This window comes from Oncorhynchus clarkii, chromosome 29 (genome assembly GCF_045791955.1).
Source record: "Oncorhynchus clarkii lewisi isolate Uvic-CL-2024 chromosome 29, UVic_Ocla_1.0, whole genome shotgun sequence".
In the NCBI taxonomy this organism is placed as follows: Eukaryota; Metazoa; Chordata; class Actinopteri; order Salmoniformes; family Salmonidae; genus Oncorhynchus; species Oncorhynchus clarkii.
In genome coordinates, this window is record NC_092175.1 from 13,813,028 (window position 1) to 13,833,733 (window position 20,706).

General features: G+C 41.3%; 1 protein-coding gene across 2 annotated transcripts; it reads left to right on the plus strand.

Annotated features, from left to right (window-relative positions):
* Positions 1–504: 504 nt before the first annotated feature.
* On the plus strand, positions 505–16,620 carry LOC139388339 (TNF receptor-associated factor 2-like). Of its 2 annotated transcripts, none has more exons than XM_071134951.1 (12): positions 505–671; positions 2,671–2,881; positions 4,200–4,278; positions 6,320–6,418; positions 6,677–6,838; positions 6,991–7,065; positions 7,280–7,354; positions 7,520–7,606; positions 8,467–8,943; positions 12,441–12,618; positions 12,855–13,003; positions 13,213–16,620. In XM_071134951.1, the coding sequence occupies exons 2-12, from the start codon at positions 2,694–2,696 to the stop codon at positions 13,429–13,431; spliced, it is 1,788 nt and encodes a 595-aa protein (XP_070991052.1). In that variant the 5' UTR covers positions 505–671; positions 2,671–2,693; the 3' UTR covers positions 13,432–16,620. The 2 variants fall into 2 exon arrangements, with proteins under 2 accessions (XP_070991052.1, XP_070991053.1); XM_071134952.1 differs by lacking the exon at positions 505–671 and adding an exon at positions 784–864.
* Positions 16,621–20,706: the final 4,086 nt, after the last annotated feature.

Here is a 20,706-nt window from a genome sequence, read left to right on the forward strand (position 1 = left end):
CCAGGGAAACACCTCACACAACCTTGATACAGGTTATGTTTCACTTATGAAGATAGTCCCGTTGATCTATTACTTTGAATGTTTTTCTTTTACCAGTTGCGGTAGCAGTTGCTAGGCCTACAATTTATAGCTACCTCAAATGCTGACTTGAGGAACTGTATCTCATGAGGTATGCTTATATAGTAACTATACTGGAATTTGGTAGAAATAATAGTCAAGAGTTATAAAATGTATAACATATATAATTATGCAAATCTATAACTGTAGAATTGATCCATCTCTATATTTTTTTTGTATGAATGTATTTTAGTCTAATATGAAGCTTTTAGAAAAGGAATACGGTTAGGAATGCACCCCCCTATACAGGCTCACGTTTGGTCTGGCTGTCAAGTCAATCCTAATGATTTATATGTAGCCTACACATCATTGGTCAACCCATGTTCAGTCTGCACATGACGTAACACCCACACAGCACAGTGCAATGGCGAAGTTGAACAATAACAGCCCTAGCTAGCTTCTCCGTACCATATGTATTATGTCGTTAACGTTAAAGAAAACTGAATCATTCTTCTGCAGAGTCACATGCAACATTTGTACATTTAACGCCCGCGGGGCTGCGACGAGAAGGAGCATTCTACTACCCCTGCAAGCGATGAGGGTTTAAAACGCTGGTAAATGTCATGTAATTGCCCTTCGTCCATTTTCAATAGGAAACCTTTTCGACATCAAACTGGTTTGTGCACCTGCTTTTTAAAGGGGCGTGGCGGTTAGACGTGTAGGGTACCGCTTCCAGCTAAAGATGCTGATAGCTATAGCAACGACAACAGGGGAAAGCGGAGGGCGACAACAATGGATTTACGATTTGTAAGCATCATTCGGATTGTCTGACTACGCCGAGCATTTCGTTTGTGCGTGACATGAAGATCGACTGTTCCCGACACGAATGTAGCTCGAGCGACATGGCGCTATGACTGCTGACTCGAAATGTAAACAAAGGGAGACGGGCCTTATGCCATCTCTCTCTATAGGCCTGGCTAGCTGCATTGAAGTTGATAGTGTCAGTGACTGTCTTAATGCACGGTGCATGTACTAGTACAAGCATACCATGTGATGGATCGTCGTGTGTCAGTTGTACCGTAATGTTTCAAATGGGTGTTAAAATTATTTTTTTCTATATTTTCTAGTGCAACAATGACAAGCTTTTTGGAATGTCAAAGGATTAGGCTAGATGCCATACCTTGCAGTTATTTGGCTATAATGCCACCATTTAAACAAGCAATATTGGCTCGCGTTTGTAACCAGATCTGCCCAATTGTCTCTCTCTGACATAACTGAAGTAGTATTATATTAGTGGGTCTTTCCACAAAAAGAGTACATTTTGCATCCCTTTGATATTTTAAGTAGAACTTGTGCACAATTCTTGAATTTTAAAAGCATGTTATATTAAATGAAGTGCCATTTAATATAGACCTCATGAAGAATTCAATACAATCTCAGCATTTTGACATGTCTCTCCATACACCCTCTGCACCTTCTAGGACGATTTGAATCCCAACTCCCAAGTTTTCACCATCATCAGTAAAGCCCTGGTTATTTTGTTGCTTTGAGTCGTTTCTGAAGAGTATTATTTATCATGTGATTCATTTACTCCTGTCTCATTTTAAGGTTAACCCAGTTACGTGAACTGCTCGTTATAATATGGTAGAACTATTCCTTTTTAAATTGGTTTTTCATAAAAACATTGAACATCTAATAGTCAAATCATAGTGTAAAAGCAGGTTAGATGGTTCTACTCATATTGGCCATTTTCTAGTATTTTGTGGTGTTACGTTCCCCAGCAAGAAAATGAAAAATTGTCACTCAAACAGAAGGAGGAACTATCAACAGAGTCACTGACAACAACCAAAACAGAAAAGGTAGGGTTTTAGGAGGAGTTCTAATAGACTCATGTGGGTATCCACTGAAGTTGACTAACAACAACATCTGGGACCTAAAAGACCTACCATGAGCACCCACAAAATGTTCCCAAGAACAGGCAAACAAAATAATTACCCACACTTTAAAGACAGGAAGCAAACCAAAAAGTGGTGCAAAACAGGGACGATCAGATAAAGGATTGTTTTTTGAGAAATCAAATAGGGCACTCCAACTAGGCTATAAATGTTTTAACAATCAATCGTTTGTGAAGCTTGCATTCTATTTCCCCTCTCTATTGCACACAACATGCTTCCGTTACCCCTGTCACAAGGGGATTTATGTCTTATTTAGATTAATTTGTCAAACCTGTTACAGTCAACCCTGTTATTTTTTTCGGCACTTAATGTCACTTACTATAGTTTTTTTTTCTTTAACCCCTTGATGGGAAAATGTATTTTTTACAAAACAAATGGACAAAGTTATGCTTCTCAAAAGGCACTGAATTGGTGGAATGACCCTAGTGTCATATCAAGAAAAATCAGTATGTAGTGTACCTTCTGCACCTTTATTAACCAGTATTATTGTGTGATTTCAAAAAGAGACTCAGAAGAAGATGGCAAATGGAGACCTGCGCACACTGATCATTCTAGCTTTATCATGTCATCAACACATAGAAAAACCTGCCTTGTCATGTCAATACCTCATAGTAGTGTTTTCATATTTATTTGGACTCTGTGACATTGTTGTTGCCAGGTCTGAGGTGTACTGAGTGAAACATGGCCACGCAAGAACCATCCCCTCCATCGTCCATGGAGAGCAACAAACCCGGCTTCCCCAAGAAGATCCTGGCCAATAAGCTGGAGGATAAGCACCTGTGTAACTGCTGTCACAACCTGCTGCGGAGGCCCTTCCAAGCCCAGTGTGGACACCGCTTCTGTTCCTACTGCTTCAATATGACTGTCAGGTAGGAGTTCAAAGAGTGTAACTCAATTGTATACAATCGTCTTTGTCTCCTTTCCCTGTAATGTGTATGTGCTGGTCTGGTAAAACTTTAGACTATTGAAATGCCCCCCAACATATGATGCTTGATGAATACACTGATTGTACAAAACATTAAGGACACCTGCTCTTTCCATGACATAGACTGACCAGGTGAATCCAGGTGAAACCTATGATGCCTTAATGATGTCACTTGTTAAATCCACTTTAATCAGTGTAGATGAAGGGGAGGAGATGGGTTAAATAAGGATTTTTAGGCCTTGAGACATGGATTGTGTATGTGTGGCATTCAGAAGATGAATGGGCAAGACAATATATTTAAGTGCCTTTGAACGGGGTATGGTAGTAGGTGCCAGGTGCACCGGTTTGTGTCAAGAACTGCAACGCTGCTGAGTTTTTCACTCATTACAGTTTCCTGTATCAATAAGGGTCCACTACCCAAAGGATATCCAGCCAGTGGTGTAAAGTAGTTAAGTAAAATACTTTAAAGTACTACTTAAGTATTTTTTTAGGGTATCTGTACTTTACTTTACTATTTATATTTTGGACAACTTTTACTTCACTACATTCCTAAAGACGATTATGTACTTTTTACTCCATACATGTTCCCTGACACCCAAAAGTACTAGTTACATTTTGAATGCTTAGCAGGACAGGAAAATGGTCCAATTCACACACTTATCAAGAGAACATCTCTTATCATCCCTACTGCCTCTGATCTGGCAGACTCACTAAACACAAATGCTTCGTTTGTAAATGATGTTGGAGTGTGCCCCTGGCTATCCGTACATTTAAAAAAAATGTAATGGTGACATCTGGTTTGCTTAATATAAGGAATTTGAAATAATTTTTTACTTACTTTTAATGCTTAAGTATATTTTAGCAATTCAATTTACTTTTGATACTTAAGTATATGTAAAACCAAATACTTTTAGACTTTTACTCAAGTTGTATTTTACTCGGTGAGTCATTTTTTATTAAGGTATCTTTACTTTTACTCAAGTATGACAATTGGGTACTTTTTCCACCACTGCATCCAGCCAACTTGACACAATTGTGGGAAGCATTGGAGTCAACATGGGCCAGCATCCCTGTGGAATGCTTTCGACACCTTGTAGAATCCATGCCCCGACGAATTGAGGATGTTCTGAGGGCAAAAGAGGGGGGCGGGGTGCAACTCAATGTAAGGAGTGTTTTGTACACTCAGTGTATATTACACATTTGACAATATGACACACTACTGTTCTTTTGTACTGTTTGTTGACAACATATTCCCATTGCAGAGATGGACCTCAGAAATGCAATGCTTGTATCAAAGAGGACATTTTTGAAGAGCCCACGTCAATTCTAAAACAAGGCTGTGTAAGTGTCTACAATGTTGGTCTTTGTGAACATCTAGGCACACTTGCTCTTGAATACATACAGTGCATTAGGAAGGTATTCAGGCCCCTTGGCTTTTTCCACATTTTGTTACGTTACAACCGTATTCTACAATGGATGTAAAAAAGAAATAAAAAATCCTAATCAATCCACACACACCACCCGATAATTGAAAAAGTGAAAACAGGTTTTTAGAATTGTTTACCAATATATTAAAAATAAAAAACAGAAATACATTATTTTCATAAGTATTCAGACCCTTTGCTATGAGACTTGAAATTGAGCTCTGGTGCATCCCGTTTCCATTGATCATCCTTGAGATGTTTCTACAACTTGATTGGAGTCCACCTGAGGTAAATTCGATTGATTGGACATGATTTGGAAAGGCACACACACGTCAATATAAGGTCCCACAGTTGACAGTACATGTCAGAGCAAAAACCAACCCATGAGGTCGAACAAATTGTCTGTAGAGCTCCGAGACAGGATTGTGTCGAGGCACAGATCTGGGGAAGGGTACTAAAAAATGTCTACAGCATTGAAGGTCCCAAAGAGCACAGTGGCCTCCATCATTCTTAAATGGAATACGCTTGGAACAACCAAGACTCTTCCTAGAGCTGGCCACCCAGCCAAACTAAGCAATCGAAGGGCCTCAGGGAGGTGACCAAGAACCTGATGGTCACTCTGACAGAGCTCCAGAGCTCCTCTGTAGAGAAGGGGTGACCTTCCAGAAGGACAACCACCAATCAGGCCTTTGTGGTAGAGTGGCCAGACGGAAGCCACTCCTCAGTAAAAGGCACATGACAGCCCGCTTGTAGTTTGCCAAAAGGCACCTAAAGACTCAGACCATGAGATACAAGATTGTCTGGTCTGATGAAACAGATTGAACTCTTTGGCCTGAATGCCAAGCATCACGTCTGGAGGAAACCTGGCACCATCCCTACGGTGAAGCATACGGCAGCATCATGTTGTGGGGATTTCTTTCAGCGGCAGGGACTGAGAGACTAAACAGGATTGAGGGAAAGATGAACGGAGCAAAGTACCAAGAGATTCTTGATGAAAACCTGCTCCAGAGAGCTCAGGACCTCAGACTGGGACAAAGGTTCACCTTCCAACAGGACAATGACCCTAAACACACAGCCAAGACAACGCAGGAGTGGCTTCGGGATAAGTCTCAGCATGTCCTTTAGTGGCCCAGCCAGAACCCGGACTTGACCCTGATCAGACATCTCTGGAGAGACCTTAAAATAGCTGTGCAGCGACACTCCCCACCCTACCTGACAGAGCTTGAGAGAATCTGCAGAGAAGAATGGGAGAAACTCCCCAAATACAGGTGTGCCAAGCTTGTAGCGTCATACTCAAGAAGACTCGAGGCTGTAATCGCTGCCAAACGGTGCTTCAACAAAGTACTGAGTAAGGGTCTGAATACTTATGTAAATGTGATATTTCAGTAAAAAAAAAAAATTAAATGTGCAAAAATATCTTACAGTTTTTGCTTTGTCATTATGTGGTATTGTTTGTTGATTGATGAGGGGGAAAAAAACAATTTAATACATTTTAGAATAAGACTATAACGTAACAAAATGTGGGAAAAAATCAAGGGGTTTTCAAATGCACTGTATTTAAAAGATGTTAATCTCTAGGAGCTTCTTCTTCAGTCTTTTATTCCAGTGTCAGTTCATCGTCCCAAAGAAAAAGTGAGATCTAAATGTATCCTTTAAATACTGGTGATGTCATTCAACTTTTGAATCGGACCTTGTTTACACTGGTTTTATAAAAGCCCTGTCATTCAGAAGTAATGTCTAGCTGGTGTTATCCGTGTGTACAGTAGCTTCTCCTTGTGTTGTATAATGCAAAGGTAGTGCCAGTGCGTCCACGCTATTTGGAGCGTGTGCACTTATCTCTATCTCACAAACACACACACACACACACACCTCGCAATCATAAATGATGCGTTTGGAAAACAGGACAGATTAACTGTAACAGCAAAAGCCTCCATTTTTGTTTGCTCTCACTTCTGCAGGCTTTTCCTGACAACGCAGCTCGAAGAGAGGTCGAAAACCTCTCTGCTATCTGCATCAACGAAGGTTGCACTTGGAAAGGCAATATTAAAGAATACGAGGTTAGTTGCCTGTTTTTTAGACTGATTATCAACCTTTTCATCGTTCAGACGATGCATTTAGACAGACACGCATAATTGAAGGAGCACCACCAATGTGCCAGAAATGCTTGTAAGCAATGCATCTCAGTACTGTAGTTTATGTCTGGGTTTTGCTTTGCTCTTTTGTCACGATCAGTTTGACCGAAGATCCTTGGTTACAATGTTATGAACGTATACTAAAGCCAAGTGAATCCTAACTTTATTTTCGGTCTCTTACAGTTGAGCCACGAAGAGAAGTGTGAGTTCATGATCATCCCCTGCCCTTCCTGTAAAGAGCGGATCCGCTTCAACGAACAGGAACGCCACAACGAGCGAGAGTGCCCTGAGAGAACCCTCAACTGCAAGTACTGCAAGGAACCATTTCATTTCAAAAACATCAAGGTGAGAAATAATGCAGGCTCTGAGAGAACACCCATCCATCCGTCTGTTGGTTGTTAAATCTCTCAAATGGCTGGTTTATGATCGCGTCAAGATTGCAAGCAGTATTAGCATCAATTTGTGTAAGAAGCTATACAAAAACATGTCCTTTTTAGGCCCACGACGAGATCTGCCCCAAGTACCCCATGATCTGTGAAGGCTGTGCCAAGAAGAAAATCCCCAGGGAGAAGGTGAGTTCTTAAATCTTCAACACACACAATATAGCCAATTTTATATTGTCATTGGGAACTTGTGACTGAATGCATTTGGAAAATGCATGACAGAAAAGGAAGCACAGTATTGAGAGAAAAGTAATCCACACTATTTTAAGAAGGATGATGTTTGAAATGGCTGTAGAACTTGTCAAATCATTGTCTTTTTTTCTTCTTTGGCTTTTTCCCCAAGTATGTGGACCACATTAAGTTCTGCAGCAAATTCAGAACGCCGTGCAGATTCCATGTTGTTGGGTGTGATATGTCAGTAAGTAGCTTTTTTATCTTTTCAGAGCTATGGTTTTAACCAATCCTAATGAAACAAACAAGGTTGTTACTGTGTAATTACCATTTGACCATGTTATTTCTTAGTTAATACCTGGTTAAGGTGCTACTGTTAAAACAGCTGTCCTCTCCCCCACTCTCTGTGCAGGTGGAGAAGGAGAGGATCCACGACCACGAGAGGGCCTGTGCTTACGAGCACCTCAACCTGCTGCTACACTACATTATGGGCATGAAGGTGAGGGTGAGCATGGATGTAGTGGAGCGGAAATGCTGTTTGTACACCTTTTTGTTTGGTGAATAGCAGTGTACACACCTATTTCGCTAAATTATGGTTGGTGGCATTAGCATTTACTTAGCAGTTACGTTAGCGTTAGCATTTAGATTAGCTTTAGCATTTACTTAGCAGTTACGTTCGCGTTAGCATTTAGATTAGCTTTAGCATTTACTTAGCAGTTACGTTCGCGTTAGCATTTAGATTAGCTTTAACATTTACTTTGCAGTTACGTTCGCATTAGCATTTAGATTAGCTTTAGCATTTACTTAGCAGTTACATTAGCGTTAGCATTTAGATTAGCTTTAGCATTTACTTGCCTCGTCAAATCAAAGTTTATTATTGGTCGCGTGCACAGTTTAGCAGATGTTATAGCGGGTGCAGCAGAATGTTTGTTACTAGCTCCTAACAATGCAGTAAAATGTCAATGACGTAGACAAATAATTAAAATAAAAAATTGTAAATCAAGAAACATTGGAAAACAAATTGAATTAACATGAAATAGCACACTAACAGTAATCCAAATTAAATCTATATGTATGTACACCTGATGTGTTCCCCCAAGATATACTAAAAATGGTATGTACGCAATAGATATATTCGAGTGAACTATGTCGAGATTACAGTATATAAATAAATATCTGGTGTGTATAAACAGTGTAACTAAAATGCAATGTACAGTAGTAGAAGTATTAGAATGAGCTTTGTCGAGAATACAGTATTTAAATACACAGTATCTTCTGTCTCCTAGTCTACGATCAGCTCCTTTTTATTTTGTTGAGGGAGTGGTTATTTTTTCAGTGTTTACTTATGTATCCCTGAAGGTGAGCATGGAGGGCCTGCAGCCGCAGGGACTGGAGCTAGCCGGACACAAGCTCCTGGACCTCCACCGTTCCCTCAGGGAGCTGGAGGTCCGCGTCTCCCAGATCAGCACCTCCTCGATCGGGCCTCCCGTGCAGGGGGTCACCTTCTCCTCTTCCTCCTTAGGTCTCCCGGGGCCTCCTACCCCGGCTCTTCCTCTGCCTCCACCTCCCGTCCCGGTCCCAACCCTGACCGTGTCCACCTCCTTCACCCCCCTGCCTAGCTCGGTGGGGGCGGCCCTGGAGCTGCAGCTCCACAGTGAGAAGACCAAGGTGGCGGAGCTGGGACGCAGGTGCACTGACCTGGAGGTGAAGGTGGGGACGTTTGAGAATGTGGTGTGTGTGTTGAACCGAGAGGTAGAACGCTTCACCACCACCATGGAGGCAGGTAACAGACAGCATCGACTGGACCAGGATAAGATTGAGGCCCTGAGCAACAAGGTAGGAATGAGGACCCTGAAGCAGAGATTAAATTGTCATTTGCTTTATAGAGTCCCTTTCCAACATTTAAAGACGTCCTCCAGCGATTTGTTTTACTTTTATTGTTGAAAAGCGATTTCCCAAGTATAAATACAGTAAAGTACACACACTAGGGTAAAACGTTTTTTTGAGAAAAATAGGTATTTTGTTTTTTACACAACTGCAAACCTCAAACAGTAGGGCATTCAAGGAGTTGGTCTGATTGGAATCTGTGATGTCATCAGCCTTCTCCTTACTTGATGAACCAAAGAGGAGAAATAAAGAGCAAAACAGGGTATTTGAAGAATCAACATATAATACCCACAGGAGACTATTTCAGTTTGACTATTTACTCAATCGTCCAATCAAAATGCATTTAAGAACATTTGTGTTTGAACTATGTCATGACTTACATGTACAGTTGAAGTCAGAAGTTTACATACACCTTAGCCAAATACATTTAAACTCAGTTTTTCACAATTTCTGGTATTTAATACTAGTAAAAATTCCCTGTTTTAGGTCAGTTAGGATAACCACTTTATTTTAAGAATGTGAATTGTCAGAATAATAGTAGAGAGAATGATTTATTTCAGCTTTTATTTCTTTCAGCACATTCCCAGTGGGTCAGAAGTTTATATACACTCAATTAGTATTTGTTAGCATTGCCTTTAAATTGGGTCAAACGTTTCAGGTAGCATTCCACCAGCTTCCCACAATAAGTTGGGCGAATTTTGGCCCATTCCTCCTGACAGAGCTGGTGTAACTGAGTCGGGTTTGTAGGCCTCCTTGCTCGCACACGCTTTTTCAGTTTTGCCCACACATTTTCTATGGGATTGAGGTCAGTGCTTTGTGATGGCTACTCCAATACCTTGACTTTGTTTTCCTTAAGCCATTTTGCCACAACTTCGGAAGTATGCTTGGTTTCATTGTCCATTTAGAAGACCCATTTGGAATCAAGCTTTAACTTCCTGACCGATGTCTTGAGATGTTGCTTCAATATATCCACATCATTTGCCATGTATTTTGTGAAGTGCACCAGTCCCTCCTGCAGCAAAGCACCCCCACAACATGATGCTGCCACCCCAGTGCTTCACGGTTGGGATAGCGTTCTTCGGCTTGCAAGGCTCCCCCTTTTTCCTCCAAACATAACGATGGTCATTATGGCCAAACAGTTCTATTTTTGCTTCATCAGACCAGAGGACATTTCTCCAAAAAGTATGATCAGGTGCAAACCGTAGTCTGGCTTTTTTTATGGCGGTTTTGGAGCAGTGGCTTCTTCCTTGCTGAGCGGCCTTTCAGGTTATGTCGATATAGGACTCGTTTTACTGTGGATATAGATACTTTTGTACCTGTTTCCTCCAGCATCTTCACAAGGTCCTTTGTTGTTGTTCTGGGATTGATTTGCACTTTTCGCACCAAAGTATGTTAATCTCTAGGAGACAGAAAGCGTCTCCTTCCTGAGCGGTATGACGGCTGCGTGGTCCCATGGTGTTTATTCTTGCGTACTATTGTTTGTACAGATGAACGTGGTACCTTCAGGCGTTTGGAAATTGCCCCCAAGGATGAACCAGACTTGTGGAGGTCTACAATGTTTTTTCTGAGGTCTTTGCAGATTTCTTTAGATTTTCCCATGATGTCAAGCAAAGAGACACTGAGTTTGAAGGTAGGCGTTGAAATACATCCACAGGTACACCTCCAATTGACTCAAATTATGTCAATTAGCCTATCAGAAGCTTCTAAAGTCATGACATAATTTTCTGGAATTTTCCAAGCTGTTTAAAGGCACAGTCAACTTAGTGTATGTAAACTTCTGACCCACTGGAATTGTGAAATAATCTGTCTGTGAACAATTGTTGGAATGCACAGAGTCATGCACAGAGTAGATGTCCTAACCGACTTGCCAAAACTATAGTTTGTTAACAAGAAATTTGTGGAGTGGTTGAAAAACTAATTATAATGACTCCAACCTAAGTGTATGTAAACTTCTGACTTCAACTGTACCTGGACCACCTATTGAGATGTGCCTTTTTGTTAAGTAAATCAGGTGTTAAATATGGTGAAAAGGGGACTGCAGTGCCACTTTAAATTCAATGGCATAACTCACTTAAGCAATAATATTAATAATGAGAGGCCAAGTGTTATTACATTTTTATCATGGCAATGATATGAGCATAGTCCCGAGGCAAAGCCGAGGGGCGTACAAACCACAGCCATGATAAAAATGTCATAACACATGGCCTTGAGTGTATTATTGCTTTTATACAATGGGTTACCAGCATTAAAAATCTAGATTATTACCCAAACCATACATTTTTCAACAATACGTGATGCTATATTCACTAACACTGGTTGTCAAGTGACATTTTAGGCATTCTCTGGTTGTTAGTTCTATTCATATTGACTGCCATGTAAAGTAAAACTACCCAGGCGCTGGTTGATAGTTCCAGAACTTTGGTTTCTACGGACGCTGTCCATGGTTCTGAAAACAGTGCACGTCTGGTCTATCCATAGGGAAATTGAATGCCAGTTTGAAACATTTTATGGGGGCGCTGTCCATGGATCTGAATACAGAGCTGAAACATTGTAGCAAAGACATTGATGAGGCAGATCAGAAAAGAAACCACAATGACATCGTTTTTCAGATGATCACAGCATCGACAGCTTTATTTCTGATGCTGAATTGCACATTTCTACGTGGGACAGAGCTCATTCCCCTAGTTTCTCATACATGCAGGCACAACGATTCTCTCTGTCTCTTTCCATTGGATTTTTGTGGTTCCTGGTTTCTTCATTTTTGTCTTCTTTTATTACGAATTAGTCTGGCTTCAGTTTGCGATTTCCTTCATTGCCTTTTCGGCCAAAGTGCAACTGCAAATCAAACCACACCTTATTCAGTAGGTGGCGTAGAAACTCCGGAGAATATTACCCATCTCGTGTTTTGAAACGGTTGCCAGATCGATGTTTATTCCCTTGTCTGATAGCCATTCCAGAAAGCACTCCACTGCCCAGTTGTTCTGTCTTGATGTAGCTAGCTTCTTAATTTTCTCTCTTTTTCTGCTAATGTTACTGATTTCTACATGTCTGATGTTAACGCTAGGCTCAGGTTGCTGGTCCACTTGCTCTTCTTCTTGTTTAATTACTTTTAAAATCCTCCTCCTCTTCTTGTTGGCACCATTCATTAAACATTAGTAGATAAAACAAATCAAAAGTAACTTTAAAATCATCCATGACGAATTACAGGTGCTAAGACTAGTGGTAGTGGGGTTTCTAGGTAACGACTTAAACGATGCCACTTTATATGAATGTGGCCATGTGTATGTTGTCTCATATATCATGGGTGGGAGGGGCTCTAACAATAGGAATTCCAAACCACGCGTTGTATAATGGGGTATAAAGCTGGAGATTCAGAGTTTTTTTTTTTTATTCATAGAAGCTAGCACACTGTTGTGTGTGTGTGTGCGCGCGTGCGTGTGTCTCAGGTGCGGCAGCTGGAGAGGACGGTGGGACTGAAGGACCTGACGGTAGCGGAGATGGAGGGCAGGCTGAGAGAGATGTCGGCCACCACATTCGACGGCGTCTTCGTCTGGAGGATCTCTGACTTCACCAAGAAGAGACAGGACGCCATCGCTGGCCGAGCCCCCGCCATGTTCTCACCAGGTATCTCCCAGAACCAGTGCTATAGACCAGCTTAAGTGAGACCAGAGCTATTCCAGTCCGAGTCAAGACTGAAGCCAGAACAAACTGAGTCTAATTCGAGACTACATTGTTCCGTAGTAGTGCAAGTCATGAGGACAGCACACAACGTAGTCTATTGTGTTTCCGACCCCAATTTTCCTCTTTCAGCCTTCCACACCAATAAATATGGCTATAAAATATGTATTTTTCCCCAACAGCATTCTACACCAGTAAATACGGCTATAAGATGTGTCTGCGGATCTACCTGAATGGGGACGGGACAGGGCGTGGCAGTCACCTTTCTCTTTTCTTTGTGGTGATGAGAGGACTGAGTGATGCTCTGCTAAAATGGCCCTTTAACCAGAAGGCAAGGACCGGTGAACTCATTTATAAAATGCACAGATTTGATCTGATTTTTTTACATACTGAAATTCACAGCAATCTTGTAATTTATAAATCTAAATGTATAATAAATGTAGATTTTGCATGAAGATTTCTGATGAATAAATCAGACATGCTCATGTGGAATTCACACTTTCTGTCTCTCTCTCTCTTTCTTTCTCTACCTCTCACCAGGTGACTCTGATGCTGCTGGACCAGAGTAGCAGGGAGCACATCATCGACGCCTTCCGGCCTGACATCACTTCCTCCTCCTTCCAGAGGCCTGTGAGCGAGATGAACATCGCCAGCGGCTGCCCGCTGTTCTGCCCGCTCTCAAAGCTTGACGCCAAGAACTCCTACATCCGCGACGACATAATCTTCATCAAGGCCATTGTGGATCTCACAGGCCTTTAGATGCAACCTTTGAAGTGGAAGTGCAAAGCAACTAAGCAGCATTGTGGCAATTCAGGCTCCATTTTGGCTGCTGTTGGTCACCATTTTGGGTCCATTTGGGATCCATTCTGGCCTATTTCAGTCCCCTCCAGTTGTAGGGAGACTGACATGCTTGCTACTGTGTGCTGCATGCCGCTCCAGTTTGCCCAGCTCCGGAGGCCCTTGCACTGTTGTAGAAGGTGGTCCTTTGCAGAGCAATTTTGTTGTAGCTCTACATATTGGTTCCTCATCGTGCTTGAACCCCACTTTAGCTCTATATTATTTGAATCCATGGAAAAGGCAACTGAAGAAACAAGTAACTCCAGAATATAGTCCCAATATTGAGTAGGACAGAACCTGTGGTATTGAATTGGGGATATGTTGCGGTTGGAGGGCATCTTTTTTCTCTCTTTGTTTTTCATAAGACCTTGGAGTGAGTGACTTGTAGCCTTTAGAGGATAGTAAAAAAGAGGGATATGAACCCTGTTTTCCCTGTCAGTGTATAAAACTGACCCACTGCTTATCGTAGAAGTAGAGCTTGGTCTTGGCGTAGCAGGGTATTAACATTTTTTTTCTTGTTTCCGATCTCAACGCGAGTGATTTTGATTGTGGATATCGTGAGCTTCTCAATGCCATTGTTGAGTACATTTGCATAGACAAACGTGGAGTTATGTTATGAATAAGAATATGGGCATTTGTTTGCCTTTTTGCGCAAATTGCATGCCTGCTACCTTTTATTGGCCTGTTCGTGTTGAAGTGCTCTCTCTCCCTTCATTGAGTTGCTGGAGGGCTCTTCCTTGTTAGTTGTTACACTTGTTAGTGAGTTAAACCACCTGTGATGGTGGACATTGCCTGCATGTCTTGTATCCAGGCATATATTTTTTACATATACTTAGTGTTGCGTTTCTTGTTTCTCTTTAGGGGTCGAGGGTTACGGGATTGGTGGTTCGGTACATCTGTGGAAGATACAGTGGAGTTATCAGGGTGTTATAAGGCAGCTTGCCAATCAAAGCCTGAGGCATACGACAAGTGTATTTCTGTCACTGGTAAATACACCAACCTGGAAGAGCTTTCCCCCCCAGGATATGCTCAGTACAGTAGCTCACATCTCAACACATAGTACTGTGCCCCACCACAGATGGAGGTTAATACAGGTTCAATGAACTGAAGGAATGGTGTGTTCCTTGTTTTCTGTCCATATTACAGCACGGTACATTTGTATGTAGTTTTGCTGCTCTCTCAGCTTTGTTTCCGGTGTAAAACAAATGTGTGGCGATCAATGCAAATTTTAGCATAGACAGTTGAGCATTAGTTGAAGAGGTTAAAGTGGAAGGATAATGAGGGATGTAGCCTCGAAGTGAAAACAAGTGAATGTGATGGTATAATTTTCCATTGGACCATAGTGGTTGAAAATCATTAATTGATGTTTGATGTAACTCTACATAAATCCCATTAACCTGTGGGTGACAGTGAATCCTCTTAGCCTAGGTGGTGTTATTATTCATGAAGCCCCACAAATGACGCTGACCAAAATGCTAAATCAGAGGAAATCCTTTAGATCTGAATATAGGTAGGTTCTATGCATGTCCACTAGGGGGTGCTGATTTACCCCAATAGTCTTCCCCCTCTGGACTTGCGTCAGGGTTTTCACAGGCCTGTTTTGAAACCAGTCTTGACCTGTGTTGAAACCTCTCTGTGCATGGGAGGGTTCAATTCATATTCAGTATCGCAGTTCGTTATTGTCTTACCTTGTAGACCAATGGCGAACGCATTGATTTGCATTCGTTTGGAGGAGTATAAATAAAGATAACGTTATTATTATGTCATATCTCTCACTGCTTCTGTATAACACAAGCAGATGCCTATATATATTCATAATAATTTATACATATAATATCATAATGTTGAGCAATTCAATATATTGATGTTACTATACACATATTGTTATTAATAAACATAGTATTGTTGAATATATTATTAATGATATCTATATACCTACTTTTTGTTTTTATGAGATGGTTTAAGACAGGTCTGGAAACCCCCTTAAAGTTGAATTGCCATATTATGGTGCAACAACAAAAGCTCTGCCACATAATACCAACCATGGCACCCTATTCTTCTGGGTTAACTGTGGGAAAAAACACAATATTTACATTCATCGAAATGACCCTTTAAAGGTTCCTGCAGTAATTCTGTGTAATTTAATTCTGTTTCTCAACCTTTTATATGCCACTGGGACCAGAAAACAATGGACCCTCTTGTACCAAGAACTGACAAGCTGCTATGGTCCTTGAAGGCACTTCTGGCTACGTTGTTGTCAGCTAACAATCTGAGGGACCAGTCAGCAGCATCCCAGAGACCAGTGCCGGTCCTCGGACCAGAGGTTGAGGACCACTGATATAATTTTCCTCTGAGAAAGGGTGCTTTGGTTGTTAAATGGGTAGTATTTGGCCTCAGTCAGTGAATACGTTGTTGTTTGGTCCTCTGATGGTTATAGACAGGGTTTGGTTCTGTAGATTCTGACCATGTTCATTATAGGAGGAATTGTTCCTGCAGCTTTTTAGCTTGAAACGGGAAGTTTATCAGTAAGTATAGTGCACATAACGATCAGTCCTTTGCATAAATACTTATTCTTGTGTTGTGCCAAAATGCTATATTACCTCCATATTATTACAAACAATGTATTGTAAGTTGTACTTGTATTCTATGCTCAAATATGGTGCCAAATATGCTTGGAGAATAATTTGTATTTAAGGTCTATGGTTTGTATTCTTGTTTCATTCCAGTATAATGCATGGGTCACTTTTGGAACCAGCTAGATTGATGGAGACGTCAACTTAGTATGTTAAGCAAAGTATCTCCTTACAGTACAATCATATATCTTTAGGTGTCTGAATGTAAATCCTTAATGCAGTGGTCCTCTCCACTGTTTCTGTGAGAGGAAAACAGTTCGGCAGTTCCGTTTTAACAGTTGTTGATGCAGCTGAATTGAATTAACTTTAATTGTGCACTTTGTATAATTTAAAGGTATCCACAGGGTACAACTTTGTTCTGTGATTGGTAAACTTTGAAGACAGATCTATATACATTCTAATGTGTTCATTGATGTTCTCTATATATGCTATAAAGGCTCTTACAGAACATGCAGTATGCAATAAATTTGTCTTTGGATTTCTGGGTTTTGTTTGTCTTTTACCAACCGTCTGCCTGTGTCCCAAATGGAACCTATAGTGCACTACTTTTGATCTGACCCCTATCAGCCCTGGCCAATAGGGTGCCATTTACAGTAGGACAGCCTCTGAGTTCCATCTCTTCCTCCATGTTAGAGGGAGGTAGTTGTCATTGATTTTGCTGTTCCTGTATTCAACCAGAAGGGGGTGCTGCTCACCATTATTTGTCACTGGTCACCATCACTACAGTTATCATGCATGATCTTCAAACAGGAATTATTTCATTCCTTTTGATGAGATTTGGTCATCTGCCAGAGATTCTGAGAATCTCGGATTCACTCTGAGGCAAATATCCCCTTGACCGTATTCTGTACCTTCTAAAGGAACTATGTGCTCTGTTCAATCTGTAAAACTGAGTGAGGTGTTACAGATTATGCAATAGAAATGTAAAGGTAATTTCCGATTGAGCTGATTGATATATGCAGCATTTACCAGGAATGTAATCTCTGCAAAAGTGGGAACGTTGCTGTTAAATTACCATATTAAAGCGGAACTTCCAAGATGTGGATTGAATAGAGCCCGTTGTCTACACGCAGCCCCTTGTGGAAGCTAGGCAAGTTGCAACAATACTTACCTGAATTCAAACAACTCTTCCCCCCTCCTGGATTTACTCCCCATCCCCTCCCACACTTTTCAGTCTTACTTTCGGTTATTGAAAATATATTTCACAGCGATTTAGATGGTACTATGATTCTCTACACATTGCTTGTTTTTTCACATACACTGAAATTAGGTGAACAACATAGAATTATATAGGAGTTAGGTGAACAATATAGAATTCCTTACAATCAAATGCCGAACGCATTATCTACCAAGAGAATTCTCTTCGATTATAATCACAGTCGTGTACATCCCCCCCCCCCCCCCACCCCCCCCAAGCAGACACCTCGACGGCCCTGAAATAACTTCATTGAACTCTATGTAAACTGGAAACCACATATCCTGAGGCTGCATTTATTGTAGCTGGGGATTTTAATGAGGCTAATCTGAAAACAAGGCTCCCTAAATTTTATCAGCATATCGAATGAGCGACCTGGGCTGGAAAAATTCTGGATCACTGTTACTCAAACTTCCGCGAATCATACAAAGCCCTCCTGCGCCCTTCTTTCGGCAAATCTGACCACGACTCCATTTGTTGCTCCCAGCCTATAGACAGAAACTAAAACAGGAAACGCCCGTGCTCAGGTCTGTTCAACGCTGGTCCGACCAATCTGATTCCACGCTTCAAGATTCCTTCGATCACATGGACTGGGATATGTTCCGGATAACATCGAACAACAACATTGATGTATACGCTGATTCGGTGAGCAAGTTTATAAGCAAGTGTATCGGTGATGTTGTACTCACGGCGACAATTAAAATGTTCCCCAACCAGTAACTGTGGATTGATGGCAGCATTCGCGCAAAACTGAAAGCACGAACCACTGCTTTTAATTTGGGCAAGGCGACCGGAAACATGACCAAATACAGTGTAGCTATTCCCTCCGCAAGGCAATCATACAAGCGTCAGTATAGAGACAAAGTAGAGTCGCAATTCAACAAAAAGAAAACCAGCCCCGTCGCGGACCACAATGTCTTGCTTCCAGACAAACTAAACAACTTCATGTTCGCTCAATGCAGTGCCACCGACACAGCCCGCTACCAAAACCTGTGGACTCTCCTTCATCGCAGCCAACTTGAGTAAAACATTTAAACGTGTTAACCCTGGCAAGGCTGCCGGCTCAGACGGCATACACTTCAACTATGACAGACAAAATGAGAAAAAAAATCCAGAATATCACATTGTAGGATTTTTTATGAATTTATTTGCAAATTATGGTGAGAAAAAAACTAACCGAAAAAAAAAAATTGAGAGCCCATGCTCTTCCAATGGAATGTACAGTCGTGGCCAAACGTTTTGAGAATGACACAAATATTAATTTTCACAAAGTCTGCTGCCTCAGTTTGTATGATGGAAATTTCCATATACTCCAGAATGTTATTAAGAGTGATCATATGAATTGCAATTAATTGCAAAGTCCCTCTTTGCCATGCAAATTAACTGAATCCCCCAAAAACATTTCCACTGCATTTCAGCCCTGCCACAAAAGGACCAGCTGACATCATGTCAGTGATTCTCTCGTTAACACAGGTGTGAGTGTTGACGAGGACAAGGCTGGAGATCACTCTGTCATGCTGATTGAGTTCGAACAACAGACTGGAAGCTTCAAAAGGAGGGTGGTGCTTGGAATCATTGTTCTTCCTCTGTCAAACATGGTTACATGCAAGGAAACACGTGCCACCATCATTGCTTTGCACAAAAAGGGCTGCACAGGCCAGGATATTGCTGCCAGTAAGATTGCACCTAAATCAACCATTTATCGGATCATCAAGAACTTCAAGGAGAGCGGTTTGATTGTTGTGAACAAGGCTTCAGGGCGCCCAAGAAAGTCCAGCAAGCGCCAAGACCATCTCCTAAGGTTGATTCAGCTGCGGGATCAGACACCGCCAGTACAGAGCTTGCTCAGGAATGGCAGCAGGCAGGTGTGAGTGCATCTGCACGCACAGTGAGGCAAAGACTTTTGGAGGATGGCCTGGTGTCAAGAAGGGCAGCAAAGAAGCCACTACTCTCCAGGAAGAACATCAGGGACAGACTGATATTCTGCAAAAGGTACATAGATTGGACTGCTGAGAACTGGGGTAAAGTCATTTTCTCTGATGAATCCCCTTTCTGATTGTTTGGTGCATCCGGAAAAAAAGCTTGTCCGGAGAAGACTAAATGAGCGCTACCATCAGTCCTGTGTCATGCCAACAGTAAAGCATCCTGAGACCATTCATGTGTGGGGTTGCTTCTCAGCCAAGGGAGTGGGCTCACTCACAATATTGCCCAAGAACACAGCCATGAATAAAGAATGGAACCAACACATCCTCCGAGAGCAACTTCTCCCAACCATCCAGGAACAGTTTGGTGATGAACAATGCATTTTCTAGCATGATGGAGCACCTTAATGATGGAGTAGTGGTTTCTTTGCAGAAATTCAACCATGAAGGCCTGATTCACGCAGTCTCCTCTGAACAGTTGATGTTGAGATGTGTCTGGTACTTGAACTCTGTGAAACATTTATTTGGGCTGCAATTTCTGAGGCTGGTAACTCTAATGAACTTATCCTCTGCAGCAGAGGTAACTCTTCCTTTTCTGTGGCAGTCCTCATGAGAGCGAGTTTCATCATAGCGCTTGATGGTTTTTGCAATTGCACAAAATGTTTAACTTTCCGCATTGACTGACCTTCACGTCTTAAAGTAATGATGGACTGGAGCTTCTTTTTGCTTGTTTGAGCTGTTCTTGCCGTAATATGGACTTGCTCTTTTACCAAATAGGTCTTTCTGTATACCACCCCTACCTTGTCACAACACAGCTGATTGGCTCAAACACATTAGGGAAAGAAATTCCACAAATTAACTTTTAACAAGGCATACCTGTTAATTGAAATGCATTCCAGGTGGCTACCTCATGAAGCTGGTTGAGAAAATGCCCAGAGTGTGCAAAGCTGTCGTCAAGGCAAAAGTTGGCTACTTTGAAGAATCTCAAACATAAAATATATTTTGATTTGTTTTACACTTATTTGGTTACGACATGATTCCATATGTGTTATTTAATAGTATTGATGTCTTCACTATCATTTTACAATGTAGAATATAGTCAAACTCAATTAAAAACCATTGATTGAGTAGGTGTGTCCAAACCTTTGACTGTTACTGTATATACTCTATATTTTTTAATACAAAACATTTTCACATACGTTGATGTAGGGTTGGTGCTGGAGATTATGAATATGACGTTGATTTCCCTTTAAGGTATCAATAAATAAAACAATTAAGTAAAGTTCTCAAAGGAGAAAAGAATAATGCTGTATCCAAACGGATTACCCATTTACCTAGCTCTTATCAATTTAAAAATGACAGTGCATGGAGATTAGAGTTATTTCGGAAAAAAGAAAGTCAATGTATTTCCACTTCGAACTGACAGGTTCCTTGACCTTACTCATAA